This window comes from Pteropus vampyrus, unplaced genomic scaffold (genome assembly GCF_000151845.1).
Source record: "Pteropus vampyrus isolate Shadow unplaced genomic scaffold, Pvam_2.0 Scaffold73, whole genome shotgun sequence".
Taxonomy (NCBI): domain Eukaryota; kingdom Metazoa; phylum Chordata; class Mammalia; order Chiroptera; family Pteropodidae; genus Pteropus; species Pteropus vampyrus.
In genome coordinates, this window is record NW_011888854.1 from 5,143,281 (window position 1) to 5,167,412 (window position 24,132).

The window sequence follows — 24,132 nt, forward strand, 5'->3', positions numbered from 1 at the left end:
CGTCCTCGCCCCCATCGCCCCTCACCCCGGGCCCCCGCGGCGCTGCTGGGACCGTTAGGTGACGCTCTGGCCGCGGCCGAGGAAGCGGCGCCTCGGCCGCCGCCAGCCCCCATTTCCACATGGAGCCGCCTCTCCTCCAACGCCAGAGGCGGGCTACAAAAGTTGGCCCCGGGGCCACCCAGCACCTGCCCACGTGCCGCGGAGGCTCGCTCCCGGGTCTTCCCCGTCCCCTTCCCCCCCGCCGCCCTCAGCCGCCAGGTCACCTATTACCGGTGGGAGGGGAGAGAGGCTATTTAAACGCCCGCGGAAGTTGAGGCACCCCCACTGGCGGGTGCCGTGCACCTGCCTCCCGCCGCCGCGCTCCGCCACTTTGAGCAGCAGCCGCGTCCTCGGCCCCGCCTCCTGCCCGCAGGCGGGCGGGGGGAGCGGGAAGGAGGTGGAAGGGATCGAATTTCTCCAGCAAATGGGACCGTTCCGACAGGATTCGGTTCCCCGGTCAACATTCCACATTCCATCCCTCTCCCGCATTTGCAAGCCAGCGCCAACAACCCGGAAAGCCTGCTGGCTCTGGCTCCCGAACAACAGCCCCCAACTCACAAACACACGCTCACAGGCACAACACACGTGCACTAAAGGGCTTTGCAACTTGCAGTCCCGGGGTACACGCTGCACGTTCATTTAAGACAGCGAAGACCAAGCGACCCCACCCCCACAATTTGCAGATGGTGGCAAAGGTTGCAATTTGCAATCCGTTTTAAGTTCATGGTTAATCGGTACTTTGCTCTACCAATGCAACTCCTTCCTAATTTCACCGATGACGGGTTTTACACTTTACAGGCAGTTTCGCTGTAAGTAAAAGGTCTGATCAGTGGAAACCCAATTTGGAAGACTCTAATTGCCAAGCTGTCCCTCCACCCCCTGCTCACTGCCCTTGAATTGATGCAATGGATATTTTGGACGTGTGGTGACGCGGTGACAAGAACCAGGGCTGCGGCCACCCTACACAAATGTACCTACACACACACACACACACACACACACACACACACACCTATGTTTAGACAAATATAGTCGTCCTCCCGATCCACGGTCACAACACACTCTGGATTCATATATGTATGCGAACCTGCATTCTGCCATTGCCATCTGTCTACCAAGTTGCTACTATGCTTTCCACTTTCATGCAGCCTAATGCACTTTGGGTTTTTTTTTTTTTAATTCTATAAACTAAAGCCAACTAAACTCGGCGTCTGCTCCTGAATGCGTTTAATCGATGCTTCACCTGAAAACCGCATGTTCTTCGCAAATCCAGAAGAAAAAGCTCTGAGTCTTCAGCCCCCCAAAATTGAAAAATCGTAATAAAACTTACTGATCCAACATAAATCAATTCTCAGGCTCCAAAAACCATCCTCTCCTCCTCCTCCTCCTCTGGCCCCCGCCCCGGCAATGCCCAAGTTACTGGTGGGATAGTAAGGCTGCGCTCGGCGGCTGCCTGCCCTCCCTCCTCGCTACAAATCGAGAACCCAATCTTTTGGCGCCATATTAATGACGTACTATATTATTTCCACTAGGCAGCGACCTTCGGCATTAAATTACTCCCGAGAACTCCCGAGCAAAGCAACAAAACCATCAAATATGGCTGAGCCTCTCGGCTCGTCCTGCAGCAGCCGCCGCCGCCGCCGCCGCCGCGGGACGGGGACGCGCACACGGACCCACACGCGGACACGCGCGGACACACGCGCGGCGCGCCCCCCCCGCGCGCCCCCCGCGGCCCGCGCGCGTACCTGCTGCGGAGGGGCTCGGCCGAGGCGCTGGGCTCCGCGCCGCTCGCGCCGTGCCGCATGAGTCCGGGCCGCGGCGGGCGGGCAGCCGGGCGGGATCCTGCGTTCGCCGGCGCGCACACACTCTGCACTCGCGCAGGGAGGCACTCTCGGACGGGCGTTTGGCTTGTTATGGAGGAAGGACTGTGTGAATCAAACTCATTTCTGGGTCACTGCTGCCACAGGGGGGAGCACTTTAATCCCTTGCCAAAACGAGAGGGTGGGGACAGGAGGGCGGAGGGAGCGCGCGGGGAGCCCGCGGCGCGGGGGGCTCCGTCCCTCGTTAACTCTTCGCGGCCCTCGCCACAGCCGGCTCGGCCTGCGTCCGCGAGCGCTGGCGCTGCTCAGCTTTCAAAACCTCTTCCGTCGCCTCCCTTTCTGAACCTGGAAATTCGTGCGGTGTCTCCCGGCAGGAAGGTGGGCTTTTCCATTATCCCCTTCACTGTCCCAGTTGTAACTCTTGCCCGGCATCACCGGCCCTAGGCATGGAGTCTTTCAGTTTAGTTTAAATTATGTACATAAAAATATGGCTATTGAGGCGTATAATTTGGGTGAAAGGTTTCACTTTTAGACTAAATAGAAAAATAAATAGTTCTTTTGTAGTAACAGTTTTGGGGAGCTGCGAGTTAGAATGACGTTTTTAGATACAGAGAATCCAAATTTGGAGCCGGGACTTGTCTTTATCTAAGTTAGCATTGAACTGATAGTTGCAAATGGGCATGAATTCATTGGAAGACAGTGATTATTTATAAATTGACACCAGCTTTCTGTTACACAGTATTATGGAACTGGACATCGCCTTCCAACCATTATTGTGCCTAATGCTAAAACTGGAGGTGCAGATAAATATAAAAATAATAGTCATAGATTCATTTGGGGGGCGTTTATGTGTAAAAAATGAGAGCTTAAAGATTTTGTGTAGCGTACGTATTTGCTTTCTCCTATGAAAGTTAGCATATTTCTTTCATGGACCCCCTAAAGAAATAAGGGTGCATATGACATTCAGTTTCCAAAGGAAAAAGACTTCGGTACAAATTAAAATTCCCATCCAATAAATAGAAACAGTGATCACTAATTACAAAGTTGAATATCAAACCCAAAGGCATACTTATGCGCTGGAATTCTTCTGAATATATCAGGTTTAACTTAACACCATCACACACCAAGCCATCCACCCACATCAAGAACATCATAATCTGATAAACGCAGCAAAACAAAACTAATTGAGTTTTTCAATGATTTTTCAGAAAACAAAGTAAGCCAAAGGAAATCTTAAGTATAGACATATACTGTTTCACTAACCAAGAGTACGAAGACACCACATTGGCCCTATTCATGTGCTCATTTAATCCTGTTCAAAGAGATCACACATGTAAAGCACTATGCTATCATTATTACCTTTATTGGTATTGCACTGCAGTTATTATTTTCAATGGTTCGCCTTACACATACTCTACTACAGGAGTAAAAGTACACAGGTTCGTAGCCAGACAGACCCTGCTTCGGACCTGGCTCTACCAATTATCGACTTGTGTGACTGTGGGGTAAATTACAGATGCTGAGCCTCAATTTCATGAGTAATAAAATGAGGTTAACAGCCCCTACCTACCTAAAGGGTTGTTAAGAGGAATTAGATAACCTCATTAAAGTTCCCAGCAGAAACCCTCGCAATAGGAGGTTACCGATTCCCTCGGCCATCTGCGTCATATCCCTTTTTGGTCTTCTATTCATGGAAAATTGCAACTGCTACATTCCAGCCAGAGGTCCTTCACTTATTCTCCCCCCACCCCAATTTTTTTCAATCGCATTTGCCACTCAGTGACACGCTGATTAGGACTTATGGTCCCGGGAACACCTCACACCAACTTTTCATAACACTGGTGTCTGAGGCAGTGCCACGTGCTGTAAATAGCCCTCGACTAGAAGTCGGGAGACTCCCATCAACTCACACTAAAACCCTGGATAAATCTCTTTGGGCCTTGGTTTCCCCACTGAGATGATAGATAAGATCGAATTCAACATCTAATTCTGATTATTCTTACCAAATTGAGAAAGTGGTGGTTTGAAGAACTGGAAGACAACTTGAATTGTCAAAAAACATGTAAGAAGACATTTGTCATTAATGATCAGCTGTTGACATTTTTTAAATAGGGACCTTTTGCCATCAGACCACAGAGGAAGCGTTGATATAACTTGTTTCTAAAATGGGAAAGGCAACAACATGGTTCGACTTTTGGCAGCACAGATAATACAGTCTAGAATAAGAAGTACTAGGCCAACAATCAGGAAAACAAGTTTCTGATTCCACTCTGTCACTTACTGTCTTGCCTTACAAAATCACTGAGGATCACCATTTCCCAGTCTCGAGAATGGTTGTGTTAATTCACAATTATCAGAAATGAAAGGACATTCAAGAAAATAGCTACAATCAGTGTAGTTGAAATATTAAGATTCTAGTATTTTCTGACCTCATCGGTGTTCTGGTGATAATTACAGTTCTATATGTCCCTTATATTTTGCTGTATTCATACACAGTTTAATTATTATCATCCATAATAATGCAGTTTTGTGGAATAAAAATTTGGATAGTTATATTCATATTCCTGATTAGAAACCATATGATTATACCTATAAATGTTTAGTCATTTCCTTTGTGTCTATTCTATAAGTAAAGAATTATAAGGCCTTGACGAGAAATTCAGGATTGTTCATATTTGAAGTGAGGTAGATGCATGCACTGAAGTCCTATCTTATGCCTTTAGAAAAATGAGCAAGAAATTCTTATTGGCAGATAACATTGCCAGTTGGTATACATTGCAATGCACAGACAGAATTTTTTATTGCACAAGTGCTCTCTTGGATGAAATAGGTTGTGTTCCAAAAGTTTATTTGTACTTTGTTTGAAACTTTGAATTCATGCCCCAAACAAACCTTGTTCTAAAGAGGGCTTTGGTTGCCAAATAATTAAAAAATAATAATTTTAATAACTAAATGATGGAAAGGATAACTTTTTATTAACTTTTTTGAATGGTATTTTTGAGGGTGGGAGGGGATCTTGTTCAAAGAGACATGTGTGGGCATACTCTATACAAGAACAGTACAGTTGAGAGCCACATTTAGCCTATGCCTGAACCCCGAGAGGTCATGGATAAGAGATTAGGACGAGAGCACCCTGTCTGACCGGTCGGTGAGGTCACTAGTCCTGAACAGCTAATTAGGTGATCACAACCTTCAATTGTGAGGCACGACTAGGAGGCCAATGACCGAGATGCTTCGCCGCTGGCGTCAGGACCGCCTGCATTCTTCTTTTCCTGGTGTTCTTGGTTTCTTCCGTTTTGTCGTCGTTGCTGTTTGTTTTCTTTTGCTTGTTTTTGATTTGGTTGTTTTAATTTTGTTGATTTTTATACTTTTAGCACAAGTTAAGAGAGCAAAGAGAAGCAAGCCTGACAGGGGGACAGGAGAGATCATTTAGTTTAACCAGATGGAAATGTCCGAGACAGCTGACATTTGAGGAGGTTCGAAATTGGAAAAGATTTTCTCTAACCCTGCTAAGAAAACATGATTAGAGAAAGTATTTTGAAAATTCAGAAAGGTGAAGGAAGGTAATAAAGCTCACCGATAGGGGTAGCTATTATAAATATTGCCATATATTTTCAGTCGTTTTTCTAGGCATTTTAAATAAAATTGCAAAAATGTCACACGTTCCATTTTACAATCTTCCTTTTCACTTACACCTTTCATTTTTTTCATTTCAGTATTGTACTTTTTCAAGTAATTTTTTTTTTTTTTTAATTTTCAGATCTTTGCGTGTCCGCATACATTCATCCACAGCGACCATGCATTCTCATAGTTACTCACTGGACCGCGTCACCTATTGGAAATTCTGCCATCCTTAATATAAAATTCAAGTCTCCCATTTTACTACCTCTGTCTGAGACTTCCAAAGAGTATGCTTCTCACTTGACCTTGACCTTTCCCTTTCTCTGAGAAGTCACTCCAAGCTACCCCTCTAGTCTTCTCCTCTTACTAGAGGCGGAGCAGTGGTAACTCAAAATTTGATCTCTAACCAGCAGCAGCTGCCCCTGAGAACGTGCCAGGATGCGTTATTTCCAGCCCCACCCCAGATGTACTGAATCAGAAAGTACTGAAGCAGAAAGTACTGAAACACAGCAATCTGTGTGTTAATCCCTCCAAGTATTTCCGATCCACATTCAAATTTGAGAGCTACTTGTATAGATTTTACGTCCATCCCCCACTCTGTGGAGGCACAGAGCCAGGCACCGGAGACAAGGGGGCAAGGCGATGGGGGGGACTGGGAGGTACCCCTAGTCACTGCCCACAGCCAGTTAAAAGTTTAAACAGTGATTACAATAAAGCGCAGGGCTTGGAGGGAGCACATACATAATCTTGTCTGTGTGCAGTGGGAGGAGGGTGGTCAGAGATGACGTCTCAGAATAAGTGACCCGAACCCTGAAGGATTACAGGTATTAGCCAGGTGAGGAAGGGGGGTGGGGGGGCCAAATGTTGCACTTTTAACAAAAGTTGTTTTACAAAAACTCTAGCTTCTGTGTGGAGAATGGATGGGTGGAGATGAGACGGAGGTAGGGAGGCTAGACAGGCTTCTGCAGTGACCAGGTGATAGAGAAGGACTTGGACTATGGTCACGGAATAGGGATGGAGAGGGGACACCAGCCTGTGATGGAGGCTTGGCGAACACGGCCCTGGCCCTTCGGAGGTTGCCAGCTCCCCTAGTTCAACAGCCCCTCTGGAAAGGGGTGAGAGCGCCTTCCGCCAGCCCATTAGGGATGTCTAGGGCATCTTGGGAGAGCGCCTCGTATGGGGAGAGCAGCGTCTATGGGACCAAACCACGGACCATGGGCAGCGAACAGGCAGAAGCCCATGTAACAGAATGAAACAGTGGTCTTTCTGACTCCATCCTGCTCGAGCCTCAGCCTTCGCATTAGTAACCTTCGCTTAGTCCTGCACATAGATATGCTAATCATTAAAGGAATCTAACTTGTAGCCTAGGAATTCTGCAACTGCCTCCCAGTCAGAAACTACCTCCCCAAGGAGATAAGGAAGGTATGTACGAAAATAATGATTGTTTAGCAAAAGATTTATGGGAAACTCACGACTGGGACCACAGCAACCGGAGCTTGTTGACCAAAACCAAAGAAGTTTTACCATTCCCCTTGGACCCTTGCTGATGTCCAGATGTCTGTGGTCATCAATCAGCTCCTGGCCTCCAAGCCCTCCTGTTTTCCCCTTCCTCTGATATAAAAGAAGCCTGTACTTTCTCAGGATGTTTATTTAGGGTGCTAGTCCGCCATCTTCTCAGCTTGCTGGCTTTCCAAATAAAGTTGCATTCCTTGTCACTCGACTTAACTGCCTGTTGGTGAAGTGAGCAGTTCAAGGCTTCACGCGGTTACACCTGGGTGTCCAGGGTCCCTGCCTGCAGAGCGGAGGCTCAAGCTGAACCACCCGGGTGGGCAGTCAGGGAAGCCTCAGGCCCCCACAGGGGTCCTTGGCTCTCGCAGGCCTAGATCGATCCCTGGCCCCTCGTCCTTCACGTAGGGGAGGGGGCGGCACCCCCCCCCCCCCCCCCGCCCCCACCAGATGTTTATCGTTCCCCAGGAAAGATCCATTTTCCTCTTCCTTTCCACAAAACACCTTAATGGACCATTATAACCTGAGCCCAAATCATTAGCAAATGAAAAACTGGCTACCTATTCTCTGAGGCTGAGGGGGCTGAGTGCTGGGGGGCGGGGAGAGGAAGCCAGAGAGAGGTGCACCCCATGGTTTGGTTCCAGTGCTAATGAAGCAGAGAAAAAGAAGAAAAGGAAACAGTTTCTGTGTTAAAATGGCTTGATAACTCGCTTTTTTTCCTGTCCTGAGGCACATTTGGTTGTGGACAAGACTTGATGGATTGGATGTCAGAGGTGAGGAAGAAGTTGGAGTGAAAAGTGACCCCAGGTCTCTGGCTTAGAGAACTGAGAGGATTTCTTCATTGACTCAGCAGGCATGCACTGAGCTCTGAACTCAGGGCATGCAGTAGTGAAAAAGACTAGTAAACCTCTGCCCTCCTGAAGATTACATTCATTCTCCAAGGAAAGGAAATGCAGGGGTGGAGGTATGATGAGTTCAGCCTGAGGAGACATCCAATAGAGGAAGCCCAGAGCAGATGGGAAAGGCTGGGTTGCAAGTATCAGTTTAGGAGTTAGCACAGAGATTGACTGAGGCTGTGGGAGTGAATGAGATCAATGGAAAATCTCTATAAAGTAAGTAGAAAACAGCCTAGGCTGGAAGCTCAGGAGTCATCTTTAAAGGATGGGCAGAGGAAGCTGCAAAGTTTCAATGGTTTCACTGAGGACAGTCCAGATTAATTGAAACATTTTAGCCTCCTTTATGCCCAAACCAGGACTTCTAAGCACCATGGAGAAAATCACAGACCCGTGCCGATTGTTTCTACGATATTCTTCCAGCTTTGGGATGTCCTGAAATCAATCTCTGTGCTAACTCCTATTTCTCCGGTCGGTTTAATCTCCCATTGTCCTTGGGATCTTTCTTAGAGCTTCCTCGTGGCCCCCAGTCTGTCACCCTGCCACTCACCTCAGCACACTCAGCCGAGCTCCTAACTCCTACATCAAGGGAGTAACAGAGGCCATCGCAACCTACGGGTGGTCTTCCCTGCAGGCCCACACTCCCCCACACTCCCCCTTGTTCCTGTCACAGTGGGAGAAAGATGGCCTCCCCTCAACCTGGGCTTAGCATCCCCTGCGCCTGGCCCACTCTCCGTGGTCTCTAACTCAAGATCAGGCCTTCTATCAGGTACCTCCCACTTCTCCGGCCACTGACTCCTTCTCAAACACATTTAAATATCCTTAGGTCTTCCACACTGCGGAAGAAACCCTCTCAAAGCTCTCGTCCTCTTCCTTCCTCTCTGCACTCACACTTCTTGAAAGCCTGGTCTACACTCACCCTTGAGCCCACTGAAATCTCACTTATGCCCCTGATCACCCCAGTGAAACTGCCCTTGCCAAGATCGCCACGGACGTTCGTATTGCAAAATCCAGCGGCAATTCCTCACCTGTGTTTTACTTCACCTCTCACTAGCATGCGACGCTGTCGTCCACGCATGCCTACTTTCTCCTGGTGTCCATAACTCCAACCGTCATCTGCTTTCTCTCCTTCCTACCTGGCCTTTTCTCACTCTCTTGCCGGGTCCCCTTTCTCTTTTGTTAAAGCGATGCCTCAAACAAATTGTTTTTGAGTACATGAGAAAAAGCTTGTTGAAACAAATCAACTGAAGGAGTAATTTTAGTTGAGACATTTTATAAGAAAAAAAGAATGGTTCACCAACCATGTTTAGAATGGAATTTAAAAAACGAACATCTGGTTAAAGATTATTAGGCTAGTCAATCAGCTGGATGGGTAACCCTAGCTTCCCAGAAGGAGTTCTCAGTCTTATTAAAGTCTGTCAGAAAACTGTTCAGGCACTTTATCAGGAATGCTAATTGCTTCCCAGAAGGAGTTGTAAATTACATCACACAAAAAATTTCTGTCCCAGACCAGGTTTGAGTCAATTTTCTTTCTCACTTTCGGTTTCTTAAATGTTGATTTTCCTTGGGGTTCTGTCCATGGCCCTCTTCTCTTCTTCTATGCATATCTCTTGGTGATCTCATCGACTCTCATCACTGCCCCCACCACGCACACACACACGCACGCAAGCACGCACGCACGCACCCACGCACGTCGATACAGCTAGTTTCCCATCTGACCTTCGGGCTTGTATCTACCCAACAGCTTCCTAAACACCTCGTTGGACTTCCCACGAGCAGTTCAAACTCAGTGTGTTTCAAACTGAACTCGATTTCCCTCCCACTGCATGCCTCCTTGTCCGTCCCATATCTCAATTAATGGGACCACCATCCCACAATTGCCAACCCGGGAGCCAAAACGTCATCCTTAACCCTTGCTTTTCCCGACATCTCCCCTACCACTGCCACCAAGTCATTTCTACACCAGGTCTCATCTCTCTATCCCTAGAGCCATTATCATCAACACAGTGCCCTGAGCTGCTGCCAACTGGTCTCTCTGACTCCAGTTCCTTCTCTTAATTCATTCCCTACTCAGTAGTCAAGGTGATCATTTCAGAGCAAAAATATGATCATGCCATTCCTATTGAAAATCCTCGATTGCCATTTTTTTCCTGTTTACTCTTAAGGATAGAATGTGTCATCAACATAACCCATAAGGACCTTCATGTTCCAATCCCTACTTACTTTTTCTAGCTCTCCTTCCCACCCCCTATCTCCCTACCTTTCCCCCATCCCCCACCCCTCCTCCAGACACATAGCTTTTCATATTACTTCAGTGGTATCCATTTAGAACCTTTGCAGATGCTTACCCATCTTGGATCAGACTCCCTTATAAACACCCCTTCTTTTGGCTCTAATGCACTCAAGTTCCATCAAATAGCCTTATCCTATCTTACTAACTCCCACCCTTCTCTAAGCTTCCATGACATTCAGTACTATCACTATATTATCACTTCTCTCTCGGTCTTGTAACTTTTCGTACCCCTCACTAGACTATCTATAATTCAGAGACTGTGTTAATTGTGTTTTCCACTATACTCCTAGTTACTGGGCCGAACAATTGATAGGCAGTTAATAAATGTTTTGAATGTAATGGATTAATGACTATTATCTTCACATAATTAAATAGTCTCCAAAACACTATCTTAAAAAACAGATTATAACTTTCATTCTTATTTTCTTATGCTAAAAGTAATAGAGAAACAAAAATCAAAATTAACGTCACCAAAAAACTATTACTCAAAGACAATCACCACTAAAATTTTGATGTGTACTTTTCTTGATTTTTATATATGCTTGTGATGCTTGTGTGTGTGTGTGTGTGTCTATATACATACATTTTAAAAAATAAGTGCGATGTTACATTAATTCTATTTTGTGATAATTTTTTATTTAATTTATCCATATAGTTGGGCTATTAGGTTATTTCTATGTTTTCCACTATTATAAAGAGTGCTTTAGTGAATATCCTTATAGCTATATAATCTATGATCAGGAAAACAATTTTATTGGCAGCATAATATTCTACTATGTAAATGAAATTTGTATGATTTCTGATTTTTTTTATTGTTATACATTTATTTTTATCTCAGTCTTTAAATTTACAAATAAGGATGTGAGAAATATTCCTATACACAAGTTTTTGTTCAAGTATCTGACCATTCTTTAGATAGATTCTGAAAAAGGTAAATCACTAGGTCAAAAGGTTTAAGGCTTTGGATTCGTTCTGCTAAACTGCTTTCTACAAAACATGCTGTAACTGAGGTCCCCAATCTCAGTGGACTGGGAACTTGCTTAGTCTTGGCACCTACCCACCAGAGTGAGCCTCTACGGAGGGCGAGGAGCATGACTTCAAGGAGATATTTAGGTGAGGAAGCACGTAACACATCCTTGAAACAACAAAGTTACCTGGGCACATATATGAATAGCACGACACTTTGAGAATGTTTCATAAAAGAAGTAGAAAAGCTAGGACCAGGAGAGAGAGAGAGAGGAAGAAATAAAGACGGAGGAAGAGACTCTGAGGTGAGGGAGGTGCCTAGAGAATCTTTGCATGGGGTGCGAAGGAGAGAAACCAAAATGACTGAGTGTTTTCTATGCATGTGCCAGGTACTGAGCTAAGCATTTTATATGTAATATTTCATTTACTTCTCACAACAATCCTGATATTATAGGTATTATTTTCATTTGAATGTGAATATTGAAAAATTACTGTTCAGAGTGATTAAGTAATTTGCTAAAGATCACAAAGCTCTTGAGAGGTGGCACCAGGATATAACTAAAAGAATCGAGCTCTAATGCTCACATTTTTAAGTATATTATTCAACTGACTTGTTACAAAGTCAGAATCATGTAGCTAATCAGAGATTGTGTCCATGACTTGGTATCGGTGACTTAAGTCATAGTTGGCATTCGGTAGATGCTTCAGAAAAAAAAATGAGGGCAGAAAGAACTCTACATGCTAAGATTTATTTCAGATAGCAGAGATCTCAATTGCTAATTAAAAATATGTGACCATGACTTAAATGTAAAATGTAAAACTATAAAATAGAAAAAAAAATCTTCATGATCAAGGGGTAGGCAAAGAAAGAGTTCTTAGACTTGACACCAACAACACAATCCCTAAAAGGAAAAATTGATATAGTAGATCTTTCAAAATTAAAAATTTTCTCTCCAATGACCTTGGTAAGAGGATGAAAAATCAAGACTAGGGGAAAAAAATTTGTAAATCACCTATCCAACAAAGAACTGTTATCTGGTCTATATGGAGAATACACAAAACTCAACAATTAAAAAAAAATTATAACAATTCAATGAGAAAATGGGCAAAAAACATGAACACATTTCCCAAAGAGGATATACAGATGGCAAATAAGCACATGAAAAGATGTTCCACATCATTAGCCGTCAGGAAAATAATGCAGATTTAAACCACAATGAGAAACCACTACACTATATCATAATGGCTAAAATTAAAAAAAAAAAAAATAGTGGCAACATCAAATCTTGGAAACGATGTGGAGAAACTGGGACACTCATATGCTGCTGGTGGGAATGTAAAATGGTCCAGCCGCTCTTGAAAACAGTTTGGTAGTTTCTTATAAAACTAAACATGCAACTACCACAAGACCCAGCATTGCACTCTTGGGCATTTATCTGAGAGAAATGAAGACTTACGTTCACATAAAAACCTGTACACAAATGTTCATAGCAGCTTTACTCATAATAGCCAAAAACTGGAAACAACCCAGATGTCCTTCGGTGAGTGAATAGTAAACAAACTGTAGTACATCCATACCATGAAATATTACTCAGCAGTTAAAAAATAAAGAAGGAAGAAGGAACTATTAATGCTGAGTAAAAAAAAAAAAAGCCGATACCAAAAGCTTATATGCTATATGATTTCATTATATGACATTCTTGAAACGACAAAATTCTAGAAATGGAGACTAGACTAGTAGTTACCAAGGGCTAGGGAGGGGACAGGGAAGGAAGGAAGTGGCTGTGACTATAACAGAGCAACATGAGGGGATCCCTGTGGTGATGGAAATGTTATATGTCTTGTTTATACCGATGTCAATGACGCTGCACGGGAATCTGTCATACAATGACACTGTACTATAGTTTTGCAAAATGTTACTATAGGGGGAAACTGGGTAAAGGGTACACAAGATCTCTCAGTATTCTTTCCTATCACTATGTGTGAATCTACAACTATCTCAAAATGAAAAATTTAGTTTAAAAAATATGTAGAAAAATTTAAACACTAACGTATTTCTAGAAAGTAATCTCAAAGGTAAAGGAATGTCCCCTATGTTGTTCAACAGAGCCACATGAATGGAAAATTCATTTGGCCATAAGGTTATGCCAATGTATGTTTTCCTCTAAGACTTTTGCTGTGTTGTAGGAAGGCACAACTTTTCAGTACTTGCAGAAACAAGAAGATGAGCGGCGTTGCAGAGGTAAGAATAGGAAAGCAGCACCGTAAATAGAAAAAAAAAAATAAGAGTGGTTCTTTCTGGAGTCCCTTATAAATATTATCTGTCACCTGGCTTTCTGTTTTCTACCCAAATGCCCAAAAGGAATGAATGAGTATGCCCTTTCTACGGTAAAAATTCACCAGGACCCTGAGGGCAGGGGAAGAATCTAAATCTTGCCTCACATCAGCCAAATCTTACCTAATCTCTTGTACATATTTCTCCACTCCAGTCCCAAGGTTTCACCCAGGGTGCCCTTCTCACCCTCCCAGAATCCCATTCCTCTAGCAGGCCCACCACCCAGAACAGAGTGACCACGCGGACATCTCATAAATCACTGCCTGACTCCTAATCATAGGTCGAGCCCAGTAGGTCACTCTGTAACATTCATCTCGGTTTTAAAAACATGAGAAGGACATTGCTGGCAAAAATCCAGGCATAAGGAATTCTATGTTCTAGAAACAGAGAAACTGAACTATTTCAATTTGAAAGCAAGAGCTGGCAGGAAATCAACAGAGCAAAATCCTCTAGGAGGAAAAAAAACCAGACTGGTTAGTTAACTTGTAGGTCTGTAAGGTGGGCAGATTTCTTTAAAAAGCAAACAAAGCAGTTTTAGGCGTGAGAGACTTAATTGGCATCCAAGGCCAAGAATATTAATAATGTAATATAAAAACCTTGCTCTAGTGAGAATTCTGCAATTGAAGCATTCTACTCTAATAGCTAAAGTTTAAGGGAGAAGAATCTAGAAAAGGGTCTTTATCTATCCACTCATTTATTCTAATCTGTACCATTCATGGTATAAACATATAAATCCTATCCTTTTTTTTTTCACCAGGACGAGAAAAAGTTGATGCTTTTCAGAATTTGTGTGTCTGAGAAAGTCGAGTCAAGCTGCTTTTGTAGATTAAAAACAATGCTAGAATATTGACACTTTTATATTTATTCTTCCCTTAATTAAATGAGAAATTTCATTTATGCATAAGGTAAAATTAGAGAACTAATAATGGCTTAAGAGAAATTTTAGATCACTTTGGCTATAACGGACAGGAATAGCATCTATAAACAGAATTCAAAGATAATCGAAACCTATTTGTTTTAACTCTTTCCCTTTCTCGTACCCTCCCTCGTCCCCATGAAATATTATCAGTGAAATGAAAATGGCACACACAGGAAGAAACACAATAAGGCTCAGAGCCTGGGGAAGCTACACCTATGTCATTGTCTTTCAAATATTAAGCATTATTGAATGGATAAATATTTATATATAAAAATGTTCATTTCTGGGTTATTTATTTTATTGTAGCAAAAAAAAAAAAATAGAAACAATCTAAATGTCCAGAAATAGGAAAATGTTTAAGAAATCTATGGTATGTTGATATGATGTATGATAGCCATTAAAAGAAGTCACATTTCAAACAGCAAAAATTAAAGAGTGAAAATACCTACTAATGTGGGATAAAAAGGAAAGGAGACTCTCATACAATGCCAGGGGAAAAGTGAATAGCCTTGTGGGAAAGTAATCTGGCAATATCTACTAAAATTAAAAATATATTATTTAGAGAACACCCTAACATAGGTGAAGAGTATTAAAAAACAAACAAACAAACAAAAAAACAGTAAAGACTACGCCATAGAATCCTCTTATACAAACGTAAAATAATTTTTGTGGAAGTAATCCAAACAGAGAGCTGACTTCCAACTCCCTGACCACTCATGCCCTCTCTGGGGGACACCCCATGGGATCCTCAAGCCCTCTGGGTAATAGCAGCTCTCACTTGGCGACCGCTCAATGATGCTTGTGGACCACCCGCACTGTCTAGCCCATCTAAACTCTTCCTTCCCACTTGTCCCTTTCTCCTACTCTTATGCCCTCTCTCCTGACTCAAGACTGTATCACTTTTCACCTGAATTATCAAACACTATAACCAGTTTTCCTTCCGCCTTTGCCTTCCCTGCTCCCATGTACTTTGTGCACTGTGACCAGCGCAGTCCTGCATGGAACCCTGACCGCGATTCTCTCCTGCATAGAGTACCTGACACCCCCTCTCTGTGCGGAGAACAACCTCTACGTCTTCAGCACACAAACCCTCCAGGTCTTCAAAGACCTGCTCTAAATATGGCCTGACCCGTAGCTCTAGTGCCTTTGCATGCTAAATGAGTACAGTGGGTTGAATATTGTGCCCCCCAAATTCTTGTCCTCCTGGAACCTCAAAATGTGAGTTTACTTGGAAACAGGGTCTTTGCAGATGTAATTAAGATACGAACTTGCTGGATTAGGATGGGCCCTAAATCCAATGTCTCGCATTCTTACAACACTGCCATGCGCAGACAGAGGGAGACACCCAGAAGGAAGATGGCCCCGTGAGGGTGGAGGCAGGAATTAGCGTGAGGCAGTTACAAGCCAGGGGACGCCAAAGATTGCCAGCGGCCACCAGAAGCTGGCCAGAGTCAAGAAAGCATTCTGCCCTAGGACCTGTCGAGGGGGTATGGCACCACTGAGACCTTGATTTTGGACTTCTACCTTTTGGAACTGTGAAGAGGAATTATTGTTTTAAGCCGCAAAGTTGGAATCTAATACAATTGGTTAGGAAATTTTGGGTGGCAAACAACAACAAAACACCCAAGCGACTCCATTTAGCTTAAGGAGAAGGAAAGTTATCACAAAGATACCACTACTGTATTTCAGGAAACCCGAGAACGGAAATGCAGCGGAGCCTCGGGGACGTCCAAAATCACAGACACCAGCGCCACCAGCGTTCTCACTCTGACCGCTCTTTCCCCTTTGTATCTTCTTCGTTTCTTTCTCCTCCATTCTTCTTCCTCTTTTCTCTCTTGCCCTCACGCTCTTCCTTCATTTCTCGGGGTCACAGCCATCAACAGCTACACATTTATTTTCTGAAACCCAAAGAGAAGCTGACACCTTTTTTTTCAGTTTCAGTTTCAAAAGTTCCAAAGAAGAACTGGTTGGCCTGTTGGGTCGGAAATCCACCAACGTTCACCGACAGCTATTACATGGTCAGAAGATGAGTTTTACAGAAGCCATGTGGATGCGGCAGAATTGGGAGGGGGAAGAGAGAAGGAATCATTAGTGTCCTTGACATGTCAGCGTCCTCATGCTTCCCTTTTTCTCCGCTCTCTCTGCTTGTTTAAACAGCACATGCCTCTCAAAGTCTAGCCTAAATGTCACCTTTTCCGCAAAAATATGTCAGTTTCTGCCATTAGACCACGAATCTTCAAAAGCCGGAACCATGCATCTTTCTCCTTCTAACGCCCTCCTCCCCGAGCAGGCCCGGGAATCCGTGGTGCTCCTTGAAGCCACCCTGGATCCAGCCATCCGCCACCCCCTTCTCCAGGCTCCTGACGCGCTCCGTGGGAACGTCCTTGGTCACACGTGCTATCTTCTGGCTTCGACGGAAGATACTTGTAAACATGTTTTTCTCCCTCTCCAAGGTGTTGGCTCCTTATAGACTAGGTCAAGTACTTTGCACATAACAGTAATTCTTTGTTAATTATAATCCCCCACCCCTACCCTCTTGGAATCCAATTAGCAGCATGTACTGCCGTGGGGTAGAGGGGTGGGAGCTGCAGCACCGTGCCGCCTGCCATCCTGCATCAAAGAGCAGCCCCTTGTTCGGCACTCAGGACTGCCAGGGCTCCCTTCCAGCACCTTGATGCCATCCCGGGCAAACAGCATGACCTGGGAGTTGAGTTTTGATGAAGGACACAAAAATACAGTTATTAGGAAATTTTAGAGCGCTCCTGCCCACAACCCAGCTGGGCAGAGAGGATTCAGGCATAGGATCAGTTACAGTAAATTTAAAACTTGAATATCACTAGCAAAAACTAACTGTGAGACTCTGCTACCCCATATATCCGTGTTTGGCTATATTTTTGTTTTCTACCAATATGTCATATGATTATGATGTGGTACATCTGCAGCTTTTATGTCCAGGGCCCTCTAAAGGGTTTTACTATACTTCTGCTTAATACAGCCACAATTAGTCCTGCAGGTCACTCAGAAGTCCCTTGGACAATCAAAGAGCAAGTTAATAAAGAAAGACCATTATGCCACGTGCTCAGCTTCTTTGCAGAGAGCAAGAATCATGCTGTGAGTTGGTATTAAGGTCAGTGCAACACTTGTTACATGTGCAGAGCTGAGGACAAGGCGGGTGGGGTACGGGACAGACAACCCAGGCAGAGCCATGGCTCCCTACTTCCCTTCCCCCACCCTCCGGCCCTGGCGGGGAGGACCCTCATCATCCAAGGTGAACAAGTCAGGCAGGAGCAAAGGTCAGGCCCAAGCTTATTCAGGAAGGGCCTAGCCCATCAGCCAAAATCTCTTCTCCCGCTCCCCACCTGCCATCCAAGTGAATCTATGTACTCAAGGGTGACTTCTGTGCACAGAAAAATTATTCAGAAGTAACTTTGATTTTGAAATTAATTTTTGACTTTACAAAGTCAAAACCCAAGGAGATTCTTCTATAAATTTGTAAATTCAACTTATAATTTTATAGATGTATAGCTAAATTTAAACAACCATTTCTAAGGGGGCTTTTGATTAATGTTTGGTCACATTTACAAATCTACTTAATTCACCTATTTTAAATATTTAAACTGCATTTGTAAATTTAATATATTTGATTTTTAAAAAGTACTTCAGTTGTCTGACCAAAAAAAACTTTTCAATTACTTAAGTAATTCATATATATTCAATAAATTAATCTTATTAATATGTTAATTTTAAGTTCTTTTAAATGTCTGACATTGCATTTACATTTTGAAAGATTTCCACATAAAATCATAAATTTAAATCAATTACTTAGAGTACACATTTTAAATAGCACTATGCATATACTATGTTATTCTAACAGCTTATATTCCCTTAAACACTATAAATGCTTAAAATACTAAATATACAGATTCCTTTGCATAAATACTATAACAATGTGTTTGATTTTTCTTAAACATTTCTATCTTTAACTTGAAACCTTCTCAGGGTTCTTGAAAATACTTATTGCTTTAAAAAAATAAAAGTTGATTTTCTCAAATCCTTTCGATCACATCTTCCAAAGCTGGTTAAATCGTATATGAGGTCTGGAGCCACAGATGTCTAGAGGAATTTTGCTCATGACATCACTACCAGGATGGATCCCTTTGTAGTCTCAATAAATCATAAACTCCAAAACTTGAAAGGGAGTTATCGCCAGCCTTCGAAATGGCCCCCAGTGACTCTCCCTACCTGTTAGTCGCTCCCCTGGAGAGAGACTTCCATTCTGAACAGGGCTGACCTGTGTAACAACAGGATTTTGTGAAAATAATGACGAGTGACTTCTGAAGCCAGGTCAGAAGACATTGCTGCTACCTTGCATGTCTTGGATTGTTTGCTGTGGGGGAAGCCAGCTACTCATGCAGCCCTGTGGAGAGGTCCGTGTGGTAAGGGACTGAGTGCTCCGACCAACAGCCAGGCAAATCTGCCACGTACTTTACTCTCCTGCCTGGGACACAGACCCTCTAGCCCCAGCCGAGCTTTCAGATAACTGCAGCCCTGGCCAAGATTCTGACTGACTCTATGAGAGAGAGACCCGACTCAAAACTAAGCAGCTCCTTTCACTCAACAACCAACCAAACAAACAACAACAAGAAACCCTCTATGCTGCTCCCAAATTCCTGGGACTTGGAGATAATAAACATTTATTGTTGTTTTAAGCCTCTAAATTTTGGAGTAATTTGTTATGTAGCAACACAAACTAATAAGAAATGGTTCTATTCTCTCACATCTCTGAATCCAAATCATATTATTATCTAATTTTCAGGTCTACTAGTTCCTAAAAACATCCACTCAGGTGACTACACCATTTTGCTAGGATTGAACTATGTATGGCTTCCTCTTATCCTGAACATTTCCTTTTTCATTCTCTAAGTTAGGTCCACGATTCTACAGAAACTTTAAAGTACATATAAATCTTTGTGTCATATGTCTATTCCCAATTCTACCATCACGACTTCAAGGAAGTACATTCTGTTGCCACCAATCATTACAGCATCCGATTGAAAGTTTCTATTTTAACAATGAAAGGTGGAAGCATTTTTTCTAATAGTGCATTGCTAAAATATCCATGAAGTCTAACAAACATCTCAGACTTAACATGGCTAGAAAAGAACTCTCAACTTTCCTGTGCCCTGGCCCCCTCCTCCCTGTCTTCCACAGCTCTGCAAATGACATCATCACCCAACCAGATGCTCTTACTGAACACCGAAGAGCCATTCTGGGCTCCTCTCTCCTTCTCGCACAATCGGCAACAGAATTCTCTTAGACTCTACCTCCAAAACGTAGTCCGCATTCGCTAACTTCTCTTCGTCTGCATTCCCATCAGCCTAGACAAAGCCATCACTTTTCACCAGGACATCGCAAATACCCTTCTAACTGTCATCCCCGTTGCCTCTCTCCACAAACATTCACGCACCAGCCTTTGTGTGACATATTTTATTTCTCTTGGGCAAACACCTAGAAGTGAGCTTGCTGAGTCATATGGTGAGTGTCTGTTTAATTTTATAAAAAACTGCCAAACTCTTTTCCATTTGCATTCCCACCAGTAACATATGAGAGTCCACCTATTCCGCATCCTCGTCAGCACTCGGTATTGGGTTTTACTTTTAAAGCCATTTTAGTAGGTGTGTAGTAGTTCTTTTCTGTGTGTATGTGTGATTTTTTAATTTCACATACAATGAGATGTACAGAACCTAAGTATACAATGCAGTGAGTTTGGTAAACATGCACATCCATGCGATCAAGACAGAACATATCCAATACTCTTATAAATCCCCTAGGAACCCCCTTCCGACCAGTCTTTACCCTTAGAGGTAGCCACTTCCAGTTGCTATCACCATAGATAAGCCTTCCCTTTTCTTAAGCTAAAGGAATAGTATAGTATATACTGTTTTGTGTCTGGCTGGTTTTGCTCAACATAATGGTTGAGCAAAATCCATGACGATGTACATATCAGTAGTTCTTTACTTCCATTGCTGAGTAGTACTTAATTGTATGAACATATGACAATTTGTTTATCCATTTACCTTTTGACAGATGTTTGGGTTAGTTCCAGCAATTCCATTCCCAGGTATTTACCCAGGAGAAATGAAAGCATATGTCCACAAAAAGACAATAACAGCCTGCATCCTGTCTTGATCCACCACAATCCATCCTCCATACAGCAGCTAGAAAAATCTTTTAAATAAATTACTCAGATCTCATCATCCCTCTACTTAATACCCTTTAGTGGCTTCCCATCCCACTTAGGAGAAAACACACACTCCCTAGCATGGCTGGCGAAACTCAGGCACCACTGATTCTCAACCCTGGCTGCACACAGGAACCCTCTCGGAACTTCTGATGCCTGGGCCCGCTTCCAAACAAGTGGATTAGAACCTCTGGAGGAGGGCACCAAAGAGGTGTTCAAGTTCCTCAGGAGATTCTAACAGGCCCCAGGTTTGCCAGGCCCCGCCATGCGACCTGGCGCTCAGCTCCCCTAGCTCACCTCATGCCACTGCCCCCTCAGGTGCTCTCATACGGCCACACTGGGCTCCTTGCAGCCACCTGAACTCAGCTATTCCACCCCGACCTCAGAGGCTTTGTACTAGTATTCCTTCTGCCTGGGATGTTCTTTAGATGTTAGTGTGTCTGGTTCTTTCTTGGGATTAGAGTCTCAGCTGAAATGTCACCCGCTCAGAGGGCTTTTCCTGCCCACCAAGGCTAACGGAGGCACACTCTAGTGTGTCACTTGCTCAAACGCTCTGTATCACATTTATCTCTAATATTGCCTTGTGCATTTTTCTGCACGTTTATTGTCTGTCTCCCCCCTGTGGACTGTAAATCCCCTGAGAACAGGGACCTTGCCAGCCTTGCTCTCCACAGTATCCCTAGCATTTATAATCGTGCCTGGCACATGATTACAAAGGTTTAAGAAATATTTGTTGTAAGCATGAAAAAAATATACATACGAAACGTGTATATTACTCAAGACAGAGGGCAAAAACCAGAAGGGCGCTTCTTTCTTTTTTTCTCTCATGTGAAGCAGGAGGTAGTTAGTTGATAAACAGGAAAATAAAGAGACTAGCCAGAGGGGATTAAACCCAACTACTACATACAGCTCTTTAGGTCTGAAAAGGCAGAAAGGTTGTTTGTGGCTTTTAGTGTCTTATCTTCTGCCCTAACCTGGTGCTATGCACATCGTAGATACTCAGTGAATATATTTCTATTAACGGTGAAGCAGCTGTGATCTGCTTCGAGGGGCTGGAGGGGATGAGGAGGAGGTGTGAGGTACAGTGTGCAAGTGGGGATTAGCGGATCAGGAGAAAAGGAGACAGAAGTCCATTTATGCTTCCATCCTCATTTTAGGGAGCCATCACCAATTCAAAGCATGAAATCCAGTTTAATCTATTCTAGTCGATGGGATTTCAATACATTGTTCTATTCTATGTATGGTTTCTCTTTATAAGCAAGGCAATATGTTAAAGCAATGTTTTAAAGAAAGTTGAACAGCAAGGAAGGAAAGGTGTGACGTAGAGACGAGGAAATAAGAAAAAATTTAAAAACGTCTTTGTGCTGGACGCAGCACCAGGCATGTTCAGGCATTTACTTATTCATCACAACTCTATGTGAAATAAATATAATTACAGCATTTTACAGGTGAGGAAACTGAATGAAGCTTAGAGGAAAATTACTTCTCTTAAATATTCTTACCACTTAACTGGTATAAGAAGATTGGATCGGAAATGTATAAGAGGCACTCGTCAGACGTAAGATGATATTAACAGTGGAAGAACCATCAAGTGGAAGCATGATAGACGACAGATTCAAACTGATCTTGTCAAGCTATCACACTGGACTAAAAACAAGGGTTAGACACGCTATAGTCATAGTGGAGAAAATGTACATTCTGCTGTCAGCTACACAAGGACAGAAAGAAAGAGACCTAATTTGGCTGAAGTTCATGCAAAAAAAGAAAAAACCTCGTGGATTACTAGTTTAATATAGGGCAATAGTAGATGCTAAAAATGTGACCAGGACAACCCTTAAGCATTTTGTGATGGTTCTTACCTTATCTGACTTCTTTCCAGTATTTATCACTGGAGTTATTTTTAAAATTTTCCTTCTCTCCTGGTTTCTGTTACATCTGATTACCTTCCCAGCACTGAAGCAGATCCTCATTAAATACTAACACTAATAATGCGAAAGTCCTCATTTATTAAGGGTTCTATGCCAACTACTCATATACTATTTAGTTCCTTTTTTGATGGCACTAATGAAATGGGCATAATTATTTCTCTCATTTTCTAGATGAGAAAACTCAGGTTTAGAAAATCTAGGTGGTTTTTTCAAGATCAGAACTAATGATGTCAGTAGCACCCAACTCCAGAACCGACTTGGAGTACATGCTCTTCACTACTGTCCCTTCCACCCCAGCGCAGTTCTTCCAGAGCTTCCTTTCCTCCTTGCTCGTTCCTCAAGTGTCCATGTCCCTCCGAGTCCGGTCCTCAGGTCTCAGTTCCTCTTACATCACTGCCCCTCTGGTTGATCACCAGTAGATACGAGATGTCTACGTGGAGGCATCCTATAGTTGATAGTTGCTTCCCCAATAACACTGACCCTCTCCACTTCCTTCCTTGCTAGCAGGTGCCTCTGTAAGCATCCAAGGAGGCTGGCCTTAGCCCCAACCCTGGCCTCAAAGGGTGGATTATGATGGCTTTAAACCAGACGCAGTACTCCTCCTGCCCCCTCTTTCCGTGACTAGTTTAAGCACTGGGAAAGAGTCATCTGAGGGACGTCTGAGAAAAGTTATCCTGGCTTTTTAAACAGAACTATTCATGAAAAGGCAATCTCTCTTCCATCACATGGTTGTATCTGCATGTGATGGCTACAACTTCGGAAGCCTTCTTGGAGCCTTTAATAATTTTCTAAAGTGTAAATAGCTTGAGACCAAAATGTTTGAGAACTCCTGCCTAGCCCGTGCCAGCATCGTCCCTCATCAGGATTACTGAAACCTTTTCCTAAATGCTTTCTCAACTGCTCATTTGTCCATGGCCAACCCCAATAAACCCATTCTCTACAATATTACCGGAGTGAGCTTACTGAACACTAATCAGATCCCTGCTTAACCCTCCGATGACCTCTACTGCTTTCAGTTCAGCACCTAACGCCCACACTACTTGTCTCATTTGTTACTCTCTGTTCACAATCTCCGCTCAGAAATGATACTGGTTGTTTCCGTGCCTCCTCACCTGTTCTTTTTTTCTTTGTTTTGATTCGTTCTGTTCTTTGGAGCAGAGGACATTTCGTACAATGAATTGGTTACTGTACTAGAGGTAATGGAAGAGCTAAGAAGCCATTCAGGGCGGTGAGACCAGAGACTAGCACAACAGCAACCCACCACCAATAGCGAGCCCTGGGCTGCAGGAATAAAAGGAGGAAGTGGTGTCACCAGACCCTAAGGGTCAGGGTTCCCTAGGGGGATCCACAACTGTGGGGCACCTGTTCTATAGATGATGGTACCATGGAAGAGACAAGCCACTCAAATGGTGCCTTCCAAACCTGAGGTTCCTCTCCTGCCGTTAAGTCTTCCTGTCACACTGCACCCCCTAGTTCTCCAGCTCGCTAACTCCTACTGTCCTTCGAAATTCAGCTCAAGGGTCATTGTCTCCGAGAAGTTGTTTCTGAGCCCACAGGTAATTTACCTGTCT

The 24,132-nt window shown here is 43.5% G+C and overlaps 1 protein-coding gene across 19 annotated transcripts in view; it reads right to left on the reverse strand.

Annotated features, from left to right (window-relative positions):
• Positions 1 to 24,132, reverse strand: part of JADE1 (jade family PHD finger 1) — a 305,056-nt gene that overhangs the window by 52,235 nt on the left and 228,689 nt on the right. For 3 of the 19 annotated variants that reach the window (XM_011362107.2, XM_023531779.1, XM_011362103.2), the window contains exon 1: positions 1,785 to 1,988. The exons of 5 other annotated variants lie outside the window; for them this stretch is intronic. In XM_011362107.2, coding sequence (XP_011360409.1) covers positions 1,785 to 1,843 — 59 coding nt within the window. In that variant the 5' untranslated portion in view covers positions 1,844 to 1,988. Of the gene's footprint in view, positions 1 to 185; positions 218 to 263; positions 1,252 to 1,369; positions 1,483 to 1,784; positions 1,989 to 8,907; positions 9,260 to 24,132 lie in introns of those variants that run through there. 11 more of the 19 variants (XM_023531784.1, XM_023531790.1, XM_023531780.1 and 8 more) reach the window with 10 other exon arrangements.